A 22,853-nucleotide genomic window follows, 5' to 3' on the forward strand; every position below is an offset into this window, starting at 1 on the left:
ACTCCTATTTTTGTATCCGTGTGTCATCAGATGGACCACAGTGCTCACTGAATTGCTCCAAAAATATAGAAACACTTAATTTCAATAGAGTGGATGATTGTATGTAGTTTGTCCCATTGTGTGTAATTCTCTCTCGGCCTATATGTTCCACATTTATGGACTGCCCTTCTCTCTGACCAGTGGTTTCCCCCTCTTTGTTCCAGGGCAAACTTGTGGTTCCCCCCTCTTTGTTCCAGGATGTATCGATGGTTTACACATTCCATCTAAAATTCTTTGTTTGTAACTTGTTTCTTGGTTTATAGACAAAGAATTACAGGTGGAAAGATGAAACCATCGCTATATGCCATACAATCATCCACTCTATTGAAAGAAAACGCATATTTAAAATGAAGAGTCAAACAAATATGCTCTTTACAATTAAAACCCAATTGCTTTTAGGCATCTGATGAAAACAAAGCATCAACAAATTAACCAGCCCTACACAGTACTTTTAACCGCTGTTTTAATTTTTCTGTACATCGTTCCTTTCATTTTGAAGGTCAAGCCAATATCCCTATGAATCCTTTCAAAAAAAAGGGAAAATATCCAATTTAAAACAGCAACTTCGGTTTGAAAACAAAGATTTTAGAAGTTGCATTTGTACTGTCTCTAGTATAAAAATGAAATTTCCAGGAATGGTTTCAGTAACAAAGATACACTGGTTAACATATAAAGTTACAAGGAATTACTAGTTACAAACAATTAATAAACAAACATAATTGAACTGGTTTATAAAGCAGCATGGAATCAAAGTGCAGATGCTCCAGTTTTCTAGCGAGTATGTTTTAAATTAAATCTTAAATTCAATAATACACAATGAAACATGGGGCGAGGAGGGGGTAATTCACCTAAATATTCATTATAATTTACAATACAAGGAGATACAGTACATTGGACAATTCTTCTGAAACTACTGTACACTCAGTTGACTAAATGTTATATTTGTCTATATGGTAGGTTTATGGGAGATTACTTCATGTAATCTGTCGACGAAACAGCAGCAACTTCCTCATCCTGAGATTGTACAGATCTCATAGTCATTTGCTGAGGTGATTGGCTTTCCCATCATTCTAATATTCTTGGCATTTGTAATCCTGGGCATCACTACCCCAGTTTTCTCAAAGTATCTCACCAAAGCATTCTCAGTTAGAAAGGAGGCTAAAAACTGCTCAAAGGTGATAGCCCAATCTTTGTCAGTGCTGCTACTCCTGGGAAGAGGGGTCTCATTGTTGTTACGCACAAGCACTGTGTCTTCGGTGATGTCCTCACACTGCAGCTTATCATCGTCATTAGAGCCAGCACTCAGAACAGAGTACGAGGACATTGAAGTATCATCTTTAGTTTCATCATCTGAAATCAACATTGCTGAAGACACCGCATTGTCTTTTGGCGAACTGTCATCCAGTTTAATATCTTGTAGCTCACTGGAAGCTAGTTTCTCATCCTCCATTCCATTGGGGATCGAACAGAAAGAATCCCCCTGTCCGTAATGCAATGGTTGGTTCTCCTTTTTTGGATGCACACTGTTGTTATGGTCATGACTTCCACCTGGTTCCTGTACTGCCTGACTAATGAATTGCTTTCCTACTTCACCAATTTCCAAAAGTAAACTGGTTACAGCTGCAGTGGAATGGTACAATTCTTGCTCATTTGCATCTTCACTGAACATGTTGTACAGGGTTCTGCACAGTTCAATAAATTGTTCCTGCAAAGGATTTGGAATAAAGATGCATTTTTCATCAGTAATTTTGAAAATATTGACATGTAGGTACTAGTTTTGATATCAAAGGACTGATACCTACTTGATTCAGTTTGGGCAGATCTTTTATACTCTCTAACTTAGACTCCCTTTCTTGTGCCCACATCCTGATGTAATGTCGATAATCATGTGGGTTTGGTCGCTTCTCAACTGCAACAAGTCAAATCCAAAGTCAACAAAACATATGGCTAGAAAATTATGATTAAAAAAATGTTCACAACAATAATTTAGCAATTAAAATCAATATCCTTGTGCAAATTATAAGTATATTAATGACTCAATATTATTTCATGATGTGGAGATGCCGGCGTTGGACTGGGGTGAGCACAGTACGAAGTTTTACAACACGAGGTTAAAGTCCAACAGGTTTGTTTCGATGTCACTAGCTTTCGGAGCGCTGCTCCTTCCTCAGGTGAATGAAGAGGTCTGTTCCAGAAACACACATATGAACATCTTGCCAAGGTCATCCCCACACCCCCACTACTTGCCTTCAAACAACCGCGCAACCTCAAACGAACCATTGTTTGCAGCAAACTACCCAGTCTTCAGAACAGTGACCTCGACACCACACAACCCTGTCATGGCAATCTCTGCAAGACGTGCCAGATCATCGACATGGATACCACTATTACACGTGAGAACACCACCCACGAGGTACGCGGTACATACTCGTGCGACTCGGCCAACGTTGTCTACCTCATACGCTGCAGGAAAGGATGTCCCGAAGCATGGTACATTGGCGATACCATGCAGACGCTGCGACAACGAATGAACGGACATCGCACAACAATCACCAGGCAGGAATGTTCCCTTCCAGTCGGGGAACACTTCAGCAGTCAAGGGCATTCAGCCTCTGATCTCCGGGTAAGCGTTCTCCAAGGCGGCCTTCAGGACCCGCGACAACGCAGAATCGCCGAGCAGAAACTTATAGCCAAGTTCCGCACACGAGTGCGGCCTCAACCGGGACCTGGGATTCATGTCGCATTACATTCATCCCCCACCATCTGGCCTGCGAAATCCTACCAACTGTCCTGGCTTGGTACAATTCACACCTCTTTAACCTGGGGTTACCCCATCTCTGGATCTGTAAAGATTTAATCACCTGCTAATGCTCGCATTCCAAGCATTGTTTGGCATCTTTGAATTTGTCTATATATGTGTCTCTGGAACAGACCTCTTCATTCACCTGAGGAAGGAGCAGCGCTCCGAAAGCTAGTGACATCGAAACAAACCTGTTGGACTTTAACCTAGTGTTGTAAGACTTCAATATTATTTCAACTATTTAAAATCAGCTTGTGAAGCATGAAGTTATATAATCTGTCTACCTTTTTCATTCCGCAGGTTTACAGTGACAAAGCCATCTTCAGTTTCATGTTTTGCCCTTGAGTCGACATCTGTAACAACTAAGAATAAGTAATTGTTACCAATTCAGTTAATCAGATATGGTCAAACTGCTATTTAGCTTTTGAAAATCCAAATTTACTTCCCATTCACTCGCGAGTTACATTCTCAGATACAAACTCACACTTATTAAACACGAGTTGCCTTTCATAACACCAGGCTGCCCCTGCTTAATCATATTACAATTTTCTGTGCCCTGTTACCACGCCCTTTAATGGATTTTCCTGCTGACTGATGTTATGTGCCAAATGGCCTCTGGTATTCTGCCTCCCCTCTCCCTACTTTCTTGAATAGTAGAGTTACATTTGCTTTCTTCTAATCCACTGGGACTGTGCTCACTGAGAACATTTCATTGCGAATTTTGGATGATCACAACTTGAGCAACCACGATCACTGTAGCCATCTCTTTTAGAACCTTAGGATACAAGTCATCAAGTCAATGGAACGTCAGTTTTCAATTACATTATTTTCTCCAGTACATTTTATGAGCCAAGATTAATAACTTCAAGTTCGTAATTCCCATTACATTCTTGGTTCCCCTTGTATCTTCGACTGTAAAGACAGACTAAAAATATTTATCATCTCTGCCATTGCCTTAATCTCCATTATAACTACTCCTGGGTCAGTGTGTAAGGGACTCATTTATTTTCATTATGCTCTTCCTTTTTACATTCTAATAGAAGCTTTCACATCCTGTTTTTGTATTTCAGGCTACTTTACTCCCCTACCCTATTTTCTCTCAGCTTTTTAGTCATCACTGCTCGTTTCTAAAACTCTTCCAATCCTCAGACTTACTACTCCTCTTAGCAATATGGGCAGCACGGTAACACAGTGGTTAGCACTGTGGCTTCACAGCGCCAGGGATCCGGGCTCGATTCCCGGCTTGGGTCACTGTCTGTGCGGAGTCTGCACGTTCGCCCTGTGTCTGCGTGGATTTTCTCCAGGTGTTCCGGTTTCCTCCCACAAGTCCCGAAAGACATGCTTGTTAAGCGAATAGGACATTTTGAATTCCCCCTCGTTGTCCCCGAACAGGCGCCGGAGTGTGGCAACTAGGGAATTTTCACAGTAACTTCATTGCAGTGTTAATGTAAGCCTACTTGTGACACTAATAAAGATTGTTATTATTAGAAGCCTCTTAATAATAATCTTTATTAGTGTCACAAGTTTGAAAGATTTGCTAGAACACTGGTCCCAGCCCAGTTTAACTGGAGCGCATCCCAATGGAACGTAGTAGATGCTGGGTCGAAGTTTTCATTGGATGGGGAGTCCAGGACAGAGGTCAGAGTCTCAGAATAAGACACTCATTTAGAACTGAGATGAGAAATTTCTTCACTCAAATCTTGAAATTCTCTTCCTCAGACAGCTAGGATGCTCATTTGATGAGTATATTCATGGCAGAAATCGACAAGATTTTTGAATGCTAAGGGAATCAAGAAATATGGAGTTAATGCAGGTGGGTGGGGCTTTACTGAAAACTCTTGTGTGATATAAAAGAAAAAAAATCCTGCATACTGCTATGCCAATCTGTCAGCTTGATTAGTGCTTTGGCGACAGGTTCCTAAATCGATTACAAACATTGTAAACGCTTGACAGAAAACATATCCATTCAAAACATGTGTCCAGTGTTAATAAAAACTGAAGAGGCTGGAAATGCCCAGATCTAGCAGTATCTGTGAAGAGGGAAACAGAATCAACATTTCAGGTTGGCAACCCTTTATTAGACTGAAGTGTCAACTCCATTTACTTCTCACTTCATAGATGTTGCTAGATCTGAGTATTTCCAATATTTACTGTTTTATTTCAGATTTCCAGCATCGACAACACTTTGCACAAGACCAGAGTTGTTTCAGTGTCAGTAGAAACATAGGAATTAGGAGCAGAAGTAAGCAATTCAACTCTTTGAGCCTGCTCATTCAATCAAATCAAAGCTGATCTCTTCCTGGTCTCAAATCCACTTCCCTACCTGTTGCCCAGATTACTTTAACCTATTTTTAAAATCAAAAATATATCTATCTCTTTCTTGAAACCATTTAATGGCTCAGATTCCACCTCACTGTGGGGAAGCGAGTTCCACAAATTCACCACCCTCTGCGAGAGGTAGTTCCTCCTCATCTCAGTTCAAAATCTACCGCCTCTCGACCTACATCCATGACCACCCGATCTAAATTTCCCCATGAGGGGGGACATTTGATTTACGTTTACTTTATCAATCCCATTTAGTATTTTATATATCTCGATCAGATCTCGTCTCATTTTTCTGAACTCCAGCGAGTGTAAAACCACTCCTCGTACGTCAACCCTTTCCCTCCCCGGAATCAATCTGGTGAACCTCCTCTGAACTGCCTCCAATGCCACCACATCCTTCCTCAAATAAGGAAACCAACACCCTCTACAACTGCTGCAACACTTCTCTACTTTTATACTCCAGTAGGTGATGAGAAAAATTACTTCTCTGCTGCTGCCCCAGAAAATCACCTTGCACCCCAACTATAATCTGCATATAGATTGGGCAAGTCAAATTAGTATAATAGAGGAAGAATTTCTGTGTGTGTATGGGATGGTTTTCTGGATTCAAAGAAGATGCATACAAATTAGCAAGAAAAAGCAATAGACCTTGAGTAGAGATGACCAGGGAGAACCAGTGAATGTGGTTTATTTAGACTTTCAGAAGGCTACCAACAAGATCTCACATAGCAAATTACTCTGTAAAGTTAAAGTGTATGGAATTGCGGGTAGTGTCTTGAGATGGCTAGAAAGCCGGTTAGCAGACAGGAAGCAAAAGGTTGCAATAACTGGGTCTTTTTATAATTGGCAGGCAGTGAATAATGGGATACCACAGGGATCTGTGCAAGGACCCAAACTGTACACATTATATATTAATGATTTAGACGAGGGAGCCAAATGTATTATCTCCAAATTTGCAGATGATACAAAGTTCGGTGGGAGGGTGAGGCTGTGAGGAGGACGCAGAGATGCTTCGGCCGGATTTGGACAGGCTGAATGAGTGGGCATTTGGATGGCAGATGCAGTATAATGTGGATAAATGTGAGGTTATCCACTTCAGTAGCAAAAATAGAAAGACAGATTATTATTTGAATGTGTGTAAATTGTGGAAGGCTGATACTCAGTGCGACCTTGGTGTCTTCATGCATCAGTCACTGAAAGCAAGCATGCAGGTACAGCAGGAAGCAGAGAAGGTAAAGGTATATTGGCCTTCATAGCCAAGAGGAATAGGGATGTTTCACTGCAATTGTATAGGGCATCGGTCAGGCCACATCTGGAGTATGGTGTGCAGTTTTGGTGTCCTTCTCGGAGGAAGGATGTTCTTGCTACGGAGGGAGTGCAGCAAAGGTTTACCAGGCTGATTTCTGGAATGGAGGGACTGTCACATGAGGAGAGACCAAGTTGGTTAGGATTATATTCATTGGAGTTTAGAAGAGTAAGAGGAGTTCTCATAGAAACTTAGAAAATTCTAACAGAATTAGACAGGGTAGATTCAGGAAGAATGTTCCTGATGGTTGGGGAATCCAGAACTAGGGGGTCATATTTGAGGATAAGGGGTAAACCTTTTAGGACTGAGTGAGGAGAAATTTCTTCACCCAGAGGGCGGTGAATCTGTGGAATTCACTATCACAGAAAGTAGTTGAGGCCAAAATGTTGTGTAATTTGGAGTTAGGTATCGCTCTTGGGGCTAAAGGGATCAAGAGAAAGCGGGATCATGGTATTTAATTTGATGATCAGCCATGATCATAATGAATGGCGGAGCAGGTCCAAAGGACTGAATGGCCTCCTACTGCTTATATTTTCTATATTTTATGTTTCTATGGATAATGGTATTACTGATGACAATTGGATGGCATGCTGTTTTGTAATCATAGGAGAATCAAACATTATAAAAAAGTATTATTTTGCTGCTAAAGTGGCACATGTCTAAGACTACAAACTCTAGTTACTGTAAGTCTACACATACCTGAAGTGCATTAGGGTGCAGTTGAAAAAGGGCGCCACACCCAAAACATTACCCTGTCTGTTCTCTTTGCATGTGATGGCTATAATTTGCTTTTACTTTACTTGGTCAACTTCACAATTGTGCTCAACAGAAATGGGATTAAATTAGTACCTGGTATTAGAAAATAGGGTTTGGTTAGATCAGTTACTACTTCAGTTTCTCAGTTTTATAAGCTACAGACTTGAAGCGAGTGGCTTAAAAATATCCCCAAACAACTGCGACAAATGCATTATTCCCTTTGATTCTTGCACATTGTCTTTAGCCCATTCTAGATGGTGAGAATTGACATCCTGTATTGTGAGATTGCACAGTTCTGTTTCAGCAGAAAGGTGTATTCCATAAATCAAATAGAGCCCTCAACTCATCTAATATCCATAACAGTTGTTATGTGGATCTTAATATGTAATCTCTCATCTTGATTTATAAATCTTAGAAATATTTAATTAAAAATGAACACAAAACTTACCCTGTACAGTTTCAGGTGTTATATCTTCAAAAAAGTATTGTGTAGCTTCAAATGCAGAATCAGGGTCCTCTTGTTCATTGAAAAATTGTTCTATGAACATAAATGAATAAACAGAATAATTATTTGCAATTATTCTCAAAAGATTTTTAAAAGGAACCTTTCAGACCTACAAGTTCCCTTTGCAACAAGTAGAATACGGATTGATTCCCTATTTATTGCATGCAGGAATCATAGAACCATAGAATCCCTACAGTGCAGAAGACCATTTGGCCCATCAAATCTGCACAGACTCTCTGAAAGAGCACCCTACCCAGACCCACACCCTCACTCTATCCCTGTAACCCAGTAACGCCACCTAACCTTTTAGAATCTAAGGGGCAATTTAGCATGGCCAATCCACCTAACCTGTACATCTTCGGACTGTAGGAGGAAATTGGAGCACCCGGAGGACACCCATGCAGACACAGGGAGAAAGTGCAGACTCCAGACAGTCACCCGAGGTCGGAATTGGACTAGGGTGCTTGGCGCTGTGAGACAGCAGTGCTAATTACTGTGCCACCGTGTCCCCTCGAAAGGAACTTCCTTTCCTATTTACAAGGGGGCAGGTTGAATGCTAAACCACTTTCTGGCTCTCACCAAGTTCCCAACACGTCCACAGAAATTTCAGGAAGAAGGCCTCAAATTGTCTTGTCGCAGATGGATCTGCATATTTTTCATGTAAATAATTTTGTTTAATTTCTTTCTAATTTACTGATGGCATTTCTGCTTCCACAAGCTTTATGCAAATGTCAATTTTCTCTAAAATATTATTTATTGGGATTAGCGATTGCAAGAAGACTTGTTCACGCTGATCTACTGAGGGGAACAGGACGCATGCCAAGCAAGTGTTCTCCTCCTGGTTACCATACACTGTACCTGCAAGTGGGCAAACATAGCTCACTTTGGTAGGGATGGTAGGGAACCCTCTTCTCATAGGAAGCCATGCCAGTAGATTTCTGATGTGATGACTATGACATATCAATGCCTAGCTAGCCTTTGTACTTGACAGTTTGAGAAGTACCCAAATGGCACCATGTTATGTGCTACGTGGCACTGTGCAAAAGAAGCCATGTCGGGATGATCAACAGTTGGCACTGCATATGACTCTGCCGGTTGAGATGCTCCCAGCATTTCTTGGTGCCTAAGAAACCCACCTATGAATGAATGCAGGAACCTGGGTTAGGTTGATATCAAATTGTCTCGTGCTATAAGGATGCCCGTGCTTACTATGCAGTATACTTATTGCACACGCAAAGACAATAAGGATCAGTAGAAACAACTTACTTTGAGCATGTTGTAGTGCTGACCTATGGAATGATGCTTTGCAATTGCAGAGGCACCTTTATTTACACTTATTTCATGCGGCACCAGCTGATGGGCATCAGCGACCACAGAAGAGGTTGAGTTATCATTTTGCACTGTAACTTTCAAGCCCAAAATTCTCATTCAAAGTGAAAGTGAATTCAGTGATAATGGAAAATAGGAGGTAAAATATAAAATGGCCAAAATATGAATATACACGAGCCCATCATGCAAATTGAAGATTTTTGTTACTGTAATTTGAAATTTTCTTCCTCATTGTTGCATCCTAATTTGATGGTTAGTTTTTTCCTTCTCTGTGCAGACTTTCTATGCTGAAACCGCAAATTCAGGTGACATCAGGTAAAAGACCAGTCAGTAATAACTTCTTTATGGATTAGCATTTTATCGACACAGCAGTAAAACAAGAAAGATTTTAGAACAACTTTATTTACGTCACCAAGGAAAAATTATTGTAATATGAATATGTTGTTAAGAAAATGAATGTGTTCTACTCAAACTGTATTCGAGTAACTACCTCAATGGAACATGATTGCAAAACATAAAATGTGGGACCTTACCAGGAAGTACATGTATTTTATACAGCAGTTTCAATTTTTCTATAAGATCGGCGTGGCACATTGTACCTATGAAAACAAATTACAGAATCTGCTTAAAAGGTCTGAAAAGATTATGTACCTTGGAAAAATACACACTATAATCACTGTCCAGCTCAGTTTTTGGATTTTCCCCATTTGATTTGAGGCCTTTTTGTAGTCATAACCATTACAATAAAATTAAGAAACACTGGTCTTCAATAAAACGCTACAGTTAAATAAAAATATGATAGATGTATTATTAGTACAATCCATGTAAAGTTTTATTATATCAAGAACATAGGTTAATTTTCATAAATCATTGGAAGAAATCACTTTGAATCAAGCACAAGAGTAACAGCAGGTATAATAATTGACCTTGAGAATGTAGGATAAGTCTATTTGGGCAGAACAAGATATAAAAGTTGTAATTAAGTGGTTTGTGTGCATTAAAAAAAAGCTTTAGCGCATTTGAATTGGCGACATGCTATTCCCAGTTCTATGCCGATAGGAGTGCAAGTAAACAAAATTGATAATTATCAGATATGTTCACCATGACAATGTCCATAGCCATTCCTGAACATCAAGCTCATGGGGGCTGACCTCCCTCAAGGTGATGTTCAACTACATTGTACACTGTAGGAGGTTGGCATAACAAACAATGATCAATCATAGGTATAGTTTCATTTATTGATTTGATTTTTTATTTAAATTGTTAATGTGAAAATATCAACAGGATCCTCTATATTTTTCTCATTTTTTTTTGATCTAATAAGTTGAATATTCAACTAGTAGGTACTACATAAATCTTTCCCATTTGCCTATTAAAGATTCAACACAATGTACCAAAGAGGAGCTTTATACAAATTGTGAATAGAAAATGATAATTTTTTACTTACATAATCCTGTAACAAATTCTTTGAAGTTTATTAAAGAATCTCCATTCTCATCTAGTAGTCGGAATAAACGTGCAGCTAATATATCTGAATGTGCACCACATGACCAGGGAAAAAGTAGTGCAAACAATCCTTTGAATTGTTCAAAGTCAATACGATACTGTTCAAGATAAGGCAGACTAGGGTCATGGCGCTCTGTAGCATTACTGTTTCCACCCCAGTAACAACTGGTGAGATGTTCAGCCTAAATATGATAAAATGAAAAAGGTTAGCACATTAACAATTGTCAAGTGGTGAATATAAAAGAAAATGAAACAGTATTTACATTGCATTATGAAAATTATTCAAAATAACTCCAAACAATACGTTTCAAAATAATTTTTTTTGTGGTGAACACAAGAGCAAGTGTCACAGAAAAGGCTGGAAACGTACAGCTGATTTGGCAGAGAGAGCAGAGCTAAAATTTCAGGTCAGTGATCCTTCGTCAGAACTGATGAAATGTTATTAAGCTGAAATTTCAACCCCTTTTCTCTCCCCACAGATGCTGCCAGATCTACCTAATTTTTCCAGCATTGTCTGTTTTTATTTTAAATTTGAGAGGTTGCAAAGGTTATATTTGTCAAAAGATCTGTGGTTAGTTTTAAGAAAGATGCCGAACTGCAAATTTCAGAGTTTACTGTTCAGACATTAGAGAAGCGGCAATGGTAAATGCAGCCATGAACTTTTCGAACGGCGGAGCGGGCGCAGAGACTGAATTGGCCTACATCTGCTTCTATCTCATATATTCTTAAAGTCTGCCATCATCATCCTGGTCCTCAAACAACCCATCTCCAACCTATTTCTTCTCCAAACTGAAATGCTGCATCTCAAATTCATAGAATCTCTACAGTGCAGGAGGCCATTCGGCCATCAAGTCTGCACTGATCCTTCGAATGAGTATCCACCTTGCCCTACCCCCCCGCAATCCCAATACCTAACCTGCACATCCCTGACATTAAAGGGCAATTTAGCATGGACAATCCACCTAACATCTTTGGACTGTGGGAGGAAACCGGAGCACCCAGAGGAAACCCACGCAGACACAGGGAGAATGTACAAACTCCACACAGATGGTCACCTGAAGCCGGAATTGAACCTGGATCCCTGGCGCTGAGAAGCAGCAATGCTAACCACTGTGTGACTGTGCCCCCCAATTTGTGCCCATCTTTTTTGGAACTCAAACGTTTCAATCTGTCCAATCAGGATTCCCTGTTATACTACCAAAAGAGCTCTTATCAACGTCATAAGTGACATCCCATGTGACTGTGACAAAGGAATAAACTCTCTCTTCTCATCGTTTTTGGCCAGAATGCAGCCTTTGACATGGATTATCGCATCAAACCCCTTCCACATCCCTGCACTGTCATCTGATGGAGTGGAACTGCATTTGTAAGGTTCAATTCTCCAAGAGCTCTGAAGAGGAGTCATATGGACTTGAAACATTAACTCTTGTTACTCTCTCCATAGATGCTGCCAGACCTGATGGTTTTTCCAACATTTTGTTTTCATTTCAAATTTCCAGCATCTGCAATATTTTGCTTTTATATTATTGCTTCCATTCTCCAAGACTCTACTGCCTTTGCTTTACACCAAGTCCTATGTCACCCTTTCCCCCAGTCTTGCTCACGGGGTTCCTGTTAAGCAATATCTCAATTATAAATCTCATGCTCATATTCAAACCACACGTGACTCACCCTTCCCTATCTCTGCAAGCCAAGATTTCTGTATTATCTAACCCTGGCCACTTGAGCATTCCTGATTGTAATTGCTCCACCATGGAGTCATAAGAGATTTTACAGCATGGAAAGAGGCCCTTTGCCCCTTCATGTCCACGCCGGCCACCAAGCACTTACCTATGGTGTGAAGAGAAAATAAGCAGTGGTTGCTTAGGTACAGAAGCCTTGTAAGGTAGAGAAGCTTTTAAGTTTTAGTTTAGCTAATTTGATTGAGTTAGGTAGTGAGAGATGGCAGCTCGCATAGTTTAGCCAGAAACAGTTGGTTTTATAAGGCTAAAGAGGGAACATCTCCCTTAGCCTTGCTAGAGGAAAAACCATGCTATAGAGTAATCGTTAAGAAAACAGATGCCAAAATATAAGAGAAGTTTATAAGAATTCTGGAGTTAATGGAACAGAGGAAACTGTGAACCAGAACAGATACTGTTCAGTAAAGTTGCAGTGTTGAAAAGGCATTGGATCGTGTGAGGCCAGAAAGATATCTATAGTAGTGCCAAAGTTTGTGAGAAATTACTGTAGTTTTGGAGACATTATTTGAAATAATTGTGGAATCAGTGGCTAGACCAAAGGAAACCTGAAGGGAGAGGTGTAAAACCTGAAAGCAAAACCTTGATGGAAACTGCACAGGAAAAGCATAATTTAAAAGAATAGTTAACGGTGTGACTTTTGAAAGCATGTGGAAGCCGCAGTTCAGTGAGACAGGTGGCTCGCTGGATAAGAATCACCTGTGAGGATTTGGAGGAGAAATCCACAGACATTCACGTGGGTTCAGAGAGGTGTGTCTTACCACAGTCATCTTGTCCGCTTAAAAAGGACTTTTGACGTGGCAGCAAGGTGGTGCAGTGGTTAGCACTGCCGCATCACAGCACTGAGGACACTGGTTCGATCCCAGTCTGACAGTGTGGAGTTTGCACATTCTCCCTGTTTGCCTGGGTCTGACCCCCACAACCCAAAGATGTGCAGGGTAGGTGGATTGGCCACGCTAAATTGCCCCTTAATTGGGAAAAAGAGTTGGGTATTTTAAATTTATTAAAAACAAAAAAAAAGGACTTGTGTGTTGACACTATTGTAGCCTTAAGATGTACTTTGTAGTCCATATTGATCTTAAAATCTGTGTGTAATTGTTAAGCTCATGGAAGTAAAGGACTATTGCATCATAATCCAATTTCTTTAATCAGTTTTTTTGTTGTTAAAACTAATTAGCGGTCCTGTGACTTTATTCCTCCATGTTTTATAGAAAAAAGTAAACGTTTTTTGAACCAGAGTTCCATTCTGGGATCTTCCTGTCCAATTATAACACCAACTGGGATCATAATTGAAAGCATTTCCATCTGTATATGCTGGTGGTTAAGGAACAATTTCAAGTGAAATTGCTCAAAAATGTTTCCTCAATGTATGGCTGCCCAGGAGGACAATGTATTTCACATCATCTTCTCGTCAATAGAGACATCTGGAAAATATTCCTACCTGACCACATTCCACACAAGGATTACTTGGAGTAGACCAAGAATGGTCTACTCCAAGTACTAGTAGTAACCATTTTAATGACTACGGAAGTTGGTAGTAATTTAATTACTGCTTTTCTTCACCTATTAACAACTGTATATTGGCATCTTGGGGGCACCAACATTTGAACATCACTAAAAGAAACATTTAATGTACCAGGAATTGTAAAAGTACCATGAAATGAATGCAATTGAGTTCATCTATGGACTCTAATTTAACAGCCACCTGATCTGGCTGGGATGCTCCTGTCCAGTTACCTCATTACGAGGAACAGAATACAAAATTTACCGAAATATCAGTGATACCTGGAGTGATGAATGTTGACTATCCCTCCTTCACTAAATTGCTGACAGAAACAGACTCTTGTCAGGCCAGTACATGGTTTTGGGGCCATGAAATGATGCCATTGCTGGAGCATTTTATCAGTTTAGTATTAATTATTAGTTTTGTGTTAAAAATGGGCTGAAATCCTTTTTCGGATCCACTCATTTGCATTCCGGGTATGAAGCAAGGACCCACCCTGTCAACAAAAACCGCTACTAACACCAAACAAACAGACCTTTCCTCACGTGAGTCAAGTAAGGGCGAGGGGATTGGGGAATCTGGCACATAATACTCAGCCAATAAGTGCTGCAGTTCTGGCAGCATCCAAAGCAGCCAATCAAGGAGCAATGGTTGGGATCAGGAATTAGCAGAACACCAAGAGTTGGATTATGTACAATTGAAACCGAAGCAAAGAACTATGTAAAGCGGAAGGCAAAGCTTGAAAAAAACATTTCAAAAAGATGTTACATCTTTGACAAAAGGTGTAAACGTCTCATCCTTGGATGGGCTATCAGAGGAATTCTGGTACCCACACAAAGTCATGAAGTGCAGAACATACGCTCAAGTGAAAACACAATGTAGAAATAGCTAACTCTTTTCCAAAAGAGGATACTTATAAATCTAGTTGGCATTCGCACCAAGGGTTAAAGAGATACTAATAGATTGGGGTGATTAATTGCTGCAGCGTAATGCTTGATGTGCCACTGTGGCAGGGTATTGTCTGTGAATAGCTGCAAGCCAAGGTTGAACACTGAATACGAGGGGCAAATAAGATAAATGTTCTGGAATTCTAAGGGACCTATTATATGGAAATGGAAGTCCAGTAAAATTTTATGTGTGCTGTGAATGGAGCATGTTTGATAGGCACAGCAACAGGAAGCTTGTATTTCGATTGCACCTTTAAAGGTTATAAAATGCTCCAAGGCCCTTCACAGGGTACTTATAAAACAAAATTTGACACCAAGCCACATACAGCGATACAAGGGCGGATGTTGAAAAGGTTTGGTCAAAGAGGTCGGTCTTAAGGAGCATTCTAAAAAGAGGAAAAAGAGGTAGAGGGGGAATTCCTGAGTTTAAAAGGTCTGGGTAGGTAACCATGGTGGAGCAATTAAAATTGGGGCCAACAATAGATCCTTAGAGGACACCAGATTGAGGCCAACAATAGATCCTTTGGGGACACCAGATGTAACAGCATGGGAAGGAAAAGGTAGACCATTACAGGCGGCACTCTGGATACAACTAAATAAGATAGAGAAGAATGGAACGAGAGTCAATGTTGAACTATAAGCAGAGCTGTGCTGTGGATTGGAAAATAAACTGAGACAGGTCATGTTCATTTGAAATCTTTAACCAGTTGCTTCTACTTCTAACTTCTCTGACCTGAATTCAATTTCAGATCCCAGAGATTGGAAAGAATGATTTAAACCGGATCTATGATAACTTTTATATGAAGTGAATGGTACCCATAAAATCAAGAGTAGTTGTAAAATTGCAACGTTGGTACAAGGAAGGGAAGTGAAACAGCTCGATAATATTTGTACATTGGACCATAATAGTTTCTGCAACATGGGGATCCTGCTGGGTGCTCTGAATTTACACTGTTTACATTGCAAGATGGAGTTTGAGCATCAGCAACAGTACCAAATTATCCACACATCTGCAAGACGATGCCTGCAGTTATTCAAAAGACTGTCCAATTATTTCTAGCCAAAGGTTTCATCCTGGCGGAATTCTGCACAACTAAGCAAGTTACTTAAAAAAACATTTTAGTATTGCACAAACGACTTCACAAGATCAGTTTCATGACCTGAATAAAGCAGCAACAGTTATGTGGCTCGTCTCGGAAGGAAGAAAAATGAAGTGAAATCATTCAGGCAATGGTGTTTGTGCCTTTGTAGGTATACACTGCCTCAGGTATACTAAACTAACAGTTATTGTTAAACACTTCCATTTTATGTAAAAGGGTACTAGATGGAGTTCATCTGCACATTTAGTCTTGCACAGAATATTATGAATTATGATAATAGCTCATGGAAAAGCAGTTCACAAGCTAATTTAGCAAAAAAAAGCACCACTGACATCAGAAACTGATTTACCTTAAAAAGGACATATAGTTCTTCCAGTTCATCTATAGTGAATGATGTGTCTGTTACAATAGCTCGAACCTAGATGTTATAAAGAAAATTAAAAATAAAGGATACATTTAGAGTAAAGAGCAAATACATTTTGTACTTGATTTGGAATTTAAATAAGTACTCAAAAAATGTGAAACAATTGCGAACATTTTCATAACTGCACTCACAACATTACGCTTTGTGGTGTCTTCAAGAGTCTGGATCACTCGTAGTCGCTGCTTAAAGCGCATCTGCTCGATCACATCTGCTCTGATACTACCAAATTTCTGAAAAGATTAAACATGCACTGAATATACTGTAGACTATTAATACATCTAAAATAACCCTTTCTAATGGTCTATGGAAACTACGTTTCATCAAAAGAGAAATTAGATCTACTTCCTATACTTTTTAAAGCACAGACAACAGGCCCATTTGCAATCAATCAGTTGTGAGCACCTCACTAACTGTGATGGAACAACAATTTCTATAAAGAATAAAGCAACACATGAGGCTGTATTGATACATAGAAACCTTATTTTGCCTAAATTTCTTTAAACCTACAAAAGGTTAAAACAGTATAACATCTTGCATTTTAAAGAACGTCATTAAGTTTCATGACTTTATGTTGCAAAGCACGGAGATCTTTGGTGGAGATCAGAGGTTATTGGACTTCATCCTTTCCCTTGTGCTGCATGAAATTCGTTTCACCAATTCATGACTCAAGAAAACAAAGCATAATATACCTCTCCACTTTTGGGGAGTTTTCAGTTATTTTCTCTGTCTTTAACTTTGTCATATTATTGCACATATTCTCTGAAGCTCCCCTCCAAGCCTTTCAGCAAAGAAGTGATTTCTGAATCAGTCATCAGTCATCTCTTCACAAAGGTTGTGCACAACAACATAAGGCATAATATTCTTATTCTGCTCACGGTTCACTTTCTCTCCATTTGTTACAGAAGTTTGGTCAACGAATACATTAGAACAGGCTTGCCCAAAGTAAGGCCAGGGCCACATGCAGCCCACAACGCCCCTCTATGCAGCCCCAGACACTAATTTTCAAATTCCTGGTCAAACATGTGAGTTTCAATCGAAGATTATTCTTGGAGCTGCTCCTCCAATTACTGTTCGTTCCTGCTTTTGTTTCTGATAGGTGGACTAGTGAGCCTATCAGCAGCAAGTGAGAGAGTGAACTAGTGCTCGATTGGAGAATCAGCGAACACTGCAGTGGTGAGTGTGATGAGGGCTAAAGCAAAGCAAGGGCTGTAAATTCAAGATTGCTCATATAATTTTCTGCTATTTTCCAAATGTGACACTAGAGTTGAACATTTGTGATTCAACACAAGACTACAGACTACAGCACAAACATACTTTCCATGCATTTCCCTTTCAAATTGTATACATGTTCCTTCAGCCACTAGGACCCTTTTAAAAAAATACCTGATAGATGATATCTAGAATGGTGCAATATGATGCATTTTCATTTTAGAAAGCTTGATGAAATAGCACCAAGTGTGAGACTGGGAAACTGCTTGAACTGAGTCAATAATGCAGTCAAGATGAAATTAAATACAAAATGCTAACAAAATGGTTATACAGTAGGGTATTGGGCAGAGTGGAAAAGTTGTCTCCTTAATGAATGATTTGAAATGTTTTGGGTTGTTTTCCTAGAATTCCCTTTTAAACCATTTTCCACTCTTGCATAAATCTTTTACAGATACATATAAAATACACTCTGCTCAAAGCTGTAATAATAAAATAGAAGTCAAGATAATAAATTAGAGTTAACTTCCTGCTAGGCCAAACAAACAAAATCACTTCCTACTAGACATCACAACAACGATTTGTATTCCAAATCCTCCTCTTTCTATAATTATGCATGTGCATTGTCAGAGATGCTTCACAGTGGAGATCTCCATTTCAGTAAGCACAGGTGGCATAGTGACAAACCTGCCATTTTGCTATGTAGGGCCCAATGATCTTCAGCTGCTTCATCAATAACCTTGCTTCCAGCACAAGGTCAGAATTGGAATGTTCATTGATGATTGCACAATGTTCAGCATCATTTGCGACTCCTTAGATGCTGAAGCAGTCCATGACCAAGTGCAGCAAGACCTGGACAATATCCGGTCTTGGGCTGACATATAGAACATTACAGCGCTGTACAGGCCCTTCGGCCCTCGATTGTGGCAAATAACATTCACATCACATCAGTACCAGGCAGTGACCATCTTTAACAAGAGATAATCTAACCACGGCCCCTTGACAATCAATGGCATTATCATCACTGAATCCTCCACTATCAACACCCTGGGAATTACCATTGACCTGAAACTAAACTGGATTAGCCATATAAATACTGTGGCTACAAGAGCAGCTCACCTCCTGATCCCCCCAACCTGTCTACCATCTACATCACACAAGGGAAGGTAGCGGCATCAGTGGGAGGTGGTGCGTAGAGGTATTACTCGTGATCCAGAGACTCAGGGATCAAGTCCCACCACAGCAGATGGTGAAATTTTAATTCCAATTCAACATCTAAATGATGACCATGAAACCATTGTTGATTGTCATAAAATCCCATACTATGGCCTTTAGGGAAGGAAATCTGCCATTCCTCCCTGGTGTGGCCGATATGTGACTCCAGATCCACAGCAATGTGGTTGACTCTTTAAATACTCTCTGAAATGGTCTAGCAAGCCACTCAGTTCAAGGGCAATTAGGGATGGGCAACAAATGCTGGTCCAGCCGGCGACATCCACATCCCGTGAATGAATTTTTTTAAAAATCAAGAATGTGATGGAATACTCTCCACTTGCCTGGATAAGTACAGCCCCAACAACACTCAAGATGCTTGACACCATCCAGAACAAAACAGCCTGCTTGATTGACACCCTATCCACAAACATTCACTCCCTCTAGATTCTAGAAGGAGCAGACACATGGGAACATAAGCACCTGGAGGTTCCCTTTCAATCCTTTCACCACCCGATTTGGAAATATATTGCTAGGTTATGTTGCTAGGTTGAAGTTCTGGAACCCGGTCCCCAAAACCACTATGGGGGTACCTACACCACATGGACTGCAAGGTCCAAGAAAGCAGCTCACCATCATCTTCTCAGGGACAACTAAGGATGGGTGATAAATGCTGGTCTCGCTGGCAATCCTCACATTCCATTAATTAATTAATTTTGGTTGGACATCATTTGCAGGCATCACTGGCAATGCTGAACAAAGGGATTAACATTTATGGAGGCTTTCTAGATCACAGGGGACATATCCTGAAATACTGCACAAGAAAAATACAATACACAGACAGCCTGTTAATCTTTAAAAATTAATGGATGAAAAGGTTGCATGGGTCGATAACTGGGGCGCATTATCCTCCCTGCTCAATATTTTGATATATACCTCCAGCATTTAATCTTCCGAATGAGGTGAATAAAAATGTAAAATGACATCTTAAGTGTTAAAGGTGCAAGACTACATAAATCCACTGTAGTGGTTACCTAGCTTCAGAAGAGGCATTGCTGTCAGGTCTAGGGAAGCTTAATTTTGAAAATTGAAAGACATGTTGCTCTGCAATATTAAAACCTTGCAGGTTATCAAAAATATTTTGACGATAGATTTTTACAACACACCTTTGAGCATGTTTAGACTTCAGCCAAAGAGATTTTCAATTTAATAAACTAAGGTCAGAATACTGAGGGTACCATGAGCGGCGGCCTCGCCACATGTGGCATTCTCACTACTGGTAAAATACACAAAATGGTGGGAGGAGGCCCATAAGTGTCCATTAATTGGCTACACTGGGCCTCAATTGGCCCAGGAGCTGGTGGGCACCTGATTCCCCTGCGGCAAGTAAAATCCCAGTGGAGCTTGGTAATCAACAGGCATAGTGCCCCAACCATGCCACCCAGTTTTACATCCAAACACCCCAACCTGCTAAGGGTTGGAAGGGGACTAAAATTCTACCCAATACTTCCACAGTATTCTAATATCTTGCACTTTCAACGCAATCTGCTTATTTTAACAATCTTGGACATTGAACATACGATACAAATAAAATGCAGAATATTAGCAGTGGACAAGATAAAATGGCATGCCAAAACTCAATATTTTAGGCCCAGATGACGAAATCTGGGAAATTACATAAAGACATACATGACAACATACAAAACTTAGTTAAACAAAACTACATGACGTGCATTGCATTTTACTTCCAATAGTGACTAACAGATTTGCGCAAGAGAACACTTTGCTAAATTCAAATACTACCAGAATGATTACCTACCATGAAACTGGCTGCAATTTCAGGGTGTCTAAAATGTTTTAATTGCGAATCACTGTAGTCTCCAATAAAAGTCTAGACTTCAGGAATTCTAAGCATACACAAAACAGCATGCCATTCATCCCTCAGCAGCAGCTAGATATAGACTACAGTATCTATTACCACAGCATAATGAGGCATGTACTAAGTCATGTAAAGAGACTGACCTGCCAAAATGGATTCTAAATGTGTATTGATTTTTTGAATATAAATGTTTGATAAATTAACTCTGACCATTCTTGTAATTTTAATCATGGAAAAACGTGAAAAGGTCCCTCAGGGGATCTGGTGTGAATATGGTTATTACATTATTCACTAATTCAAGCGCATCTCACTAACATTTCTCAGTAAAGGAAACCAATGAGGAAGCTAGAACACCAATTATCAAATGTAAGTTTCCTCTGCAGGTTATCAATAATGAGATTGTTAGAAAACCCAGTTTTAAATTTTTAAAAATGACATGATTGGACTGATGCCACAGGATAAGTTTTGAAATGCTGTTTCGGCATACAGTGTGGGCAGCACGATAGCACAGTGGCTAGCACTGTGGCTTCACAGCACCAGGATCCCAGGTTCGATTCCCCGCTGGGTCACTGTCTGTGTGGTCTGCACGTTCTCCCAGTGTCTGCATGTGTTTCCTCCAGGTGCTCTTGGTTTCCTCCCACAGTCCAAAGACGTGCAGGTTAGGTGGGTTGGCCATGCTAAATTGCCCTTAGTGTCCAAAAAGGTTTGGAGGGGTTATTGGGTTAAGGAGATAGGGTGGAAGTGAGGGCTTAAGTGGGTCGATGAAGACTCGATGGGCCAAATGGCCTCTTTCTGCACTGATTTTTAAGTGACTTAAATAGCAGTTCCTAAGATGGCTTTACATCTACAAAACTATTCGTCATTTGCAAAGTTATCACAATGGAGCCAGGCTGCTTAGAAACTTAAACAGGCATTAATGATCCATCTCCTGAACCATTGACAAAACATTCAGACATAACCTGTATACTGACTGGGGTGTGGACCAAGCCATCTGGTGCGATCACTTTGGACAATGGACCTTTGCTGTGAAGGGGACATCCCAGTCAAGTAATCTCATTACTTCAAACACAGATCTGAAACAAGGGCTCCCTAGCTTGCTGTAACTATATTTGAAAACTAGCCAGTTATGAATGGACGTCATGTTATAAGCAGGTGTTTTAAGAAATTGCATTTCCAGGTCAGTGTGCAGATAGACCATGGCTAAAACTTTCCGGCCGTTCACATTGATGGGATCTTATGGCCCCGCTGATGGCGTACTCCCACTGTGGGTTTCACGGCAGCAATGTGATGCATTCAATGCGAATTCCGTTGACAACGGAGGGACCAGAAGATCACTGACGGTCAATGGTGGGCTGCCTCCATCGCCATAAAACAAGTGACGGGTCACGTGGAAAATCCCACCCCATGTGTGGGTAACAGCAAGATGACTTGTGACCCTTTCTCTCTCCAGACATTCTGCAAGTGTGTCCTGTCTGTTTTCTGATAAGTCAAGCATGGCAGGCAGTGTCTTTCACATAAATTCAGCTAACTGTCTCCAGAGGAGGAGACAGAAATCATCCATCAACATTTTAATTGGTCTTAAGGAAGAATCTGGAAAGCTCACAGAACCCAGCCTGAATCTGTGCAAGTCACCTATCTATAGGATCTGTATATTATTGACTTTGATTTGGGACTCTTAAAACATTTACCTACCACCCCTCATTGTAACTTACTTTAGTGTGAGGTGAGAGTGTAAATCTCTTAAATCCATGCATCTGAGCATGTTGAAGCATTTATTATTTTTACATATCGATGTTAACCACAATGAATATACATCTTTTTCTTTTAAAATTTACCAGACAACCAGTCTGTGTGCATCTTTTAGTCACAGCACTTTAACAGTTAAACGCTCACTGAATTTGAAATTCTTTTAAAATACCTGTTGCGGTCAACTGAGTGGTGGAGAGGGGAACAATTGTACCACTTGTCACCTCGCCGTAACAATACTGTCAATAGAAATGATTTAGTGTAACCCATTATTTAGACAAAACTGAAATGGGCATGTTCTCACATAAGAATCCCTTTACTGATGACCTTATTTCAATCAACCTCCCCATTGCTGGTGTGTTGTCAAACTGCACATTCGATATCCAGACCTGAAGGAGCCACAATTCCTTCCAATTAAACATCGGAAATACAAAAGTTATCTTTGGCACTGTCACAGATTAAGTCCCTTGCTCCCAATTATCAAGCCATTGACTCATGCTGAACCACTGTTTGGAACCGTAGGATTTTATTTC

General features: G+C 40.2%; 1 protein-coding gene across 2 annotated transcripts in view; it reads right to left on the reverse strand.

Moving 5' to 3' along the window:
* Positions 1 to 485: 485 nt before the first annotated feature.
* tbc1d9 (TBC1 domain family, member 9 (with GRAM domain)) overlaps positions 486 to 22,853 on the reverse strand; it is a 106,967-nt gene continuing 84,599 nt past the window's right edge. For both annotated transcript variants that reach the window (XM_072495624.1, XM_072495625.1), the window contains exons 14-21: positions 16,409 to 16,507; positions 16,203 to 16,271; positions 10,508 to 10,748; positions 9,594 to 9,659; positions 7,675 to 7,764; positions 3,124 to 3,201; positions 1,842 to 1,948; positions 486 to 1,744 (exon numbers count right to left, since the gene is read on the reverse strand). In XM_072495624.1, the coding sequence (XP_072351725.1) occupies positions 1,049 to 1,744; positions 1,842 to 1,948; positions 3,124 to 3,201; positions 7,675 to 7,764; positions 9,594 to 9,659; positions 10,508 to 10,748; positions 16,203 to 16,271; positions 16,409 to 16,507 (1,446 nt within the window). In that variant the 3' untranslated portion in view covers positions 486 to 1,048. The remainder of the gene's footprint in view (positions 1,745 to 1,841; positions 1,949 to 3,123; positions 3,202 to 7,674; positions 7,765 to 9,593; positions 9,660 to 10,507; positions 10,749 to 16,202; positions 16,272 to 16,408; positions 16,508 to 22,853) is intronic.

The sequence above is a fragment of the Scyliorhinus torazame genome, chromosome 3, assembly GCF_047496885.1.
Source record: "Scyliorhinus torazame isolate Kashiwa2021f chromosome 3, sScyTor2.1, whole genome shotgun sequence".
Lineage (NCBI taxonomy): Eukaryota > Metazoa > Chordata > Chondrichthyes > Carcharhiniformes > Scyliorhinidae > Scyliorhinus > Scyliorhinus torazame.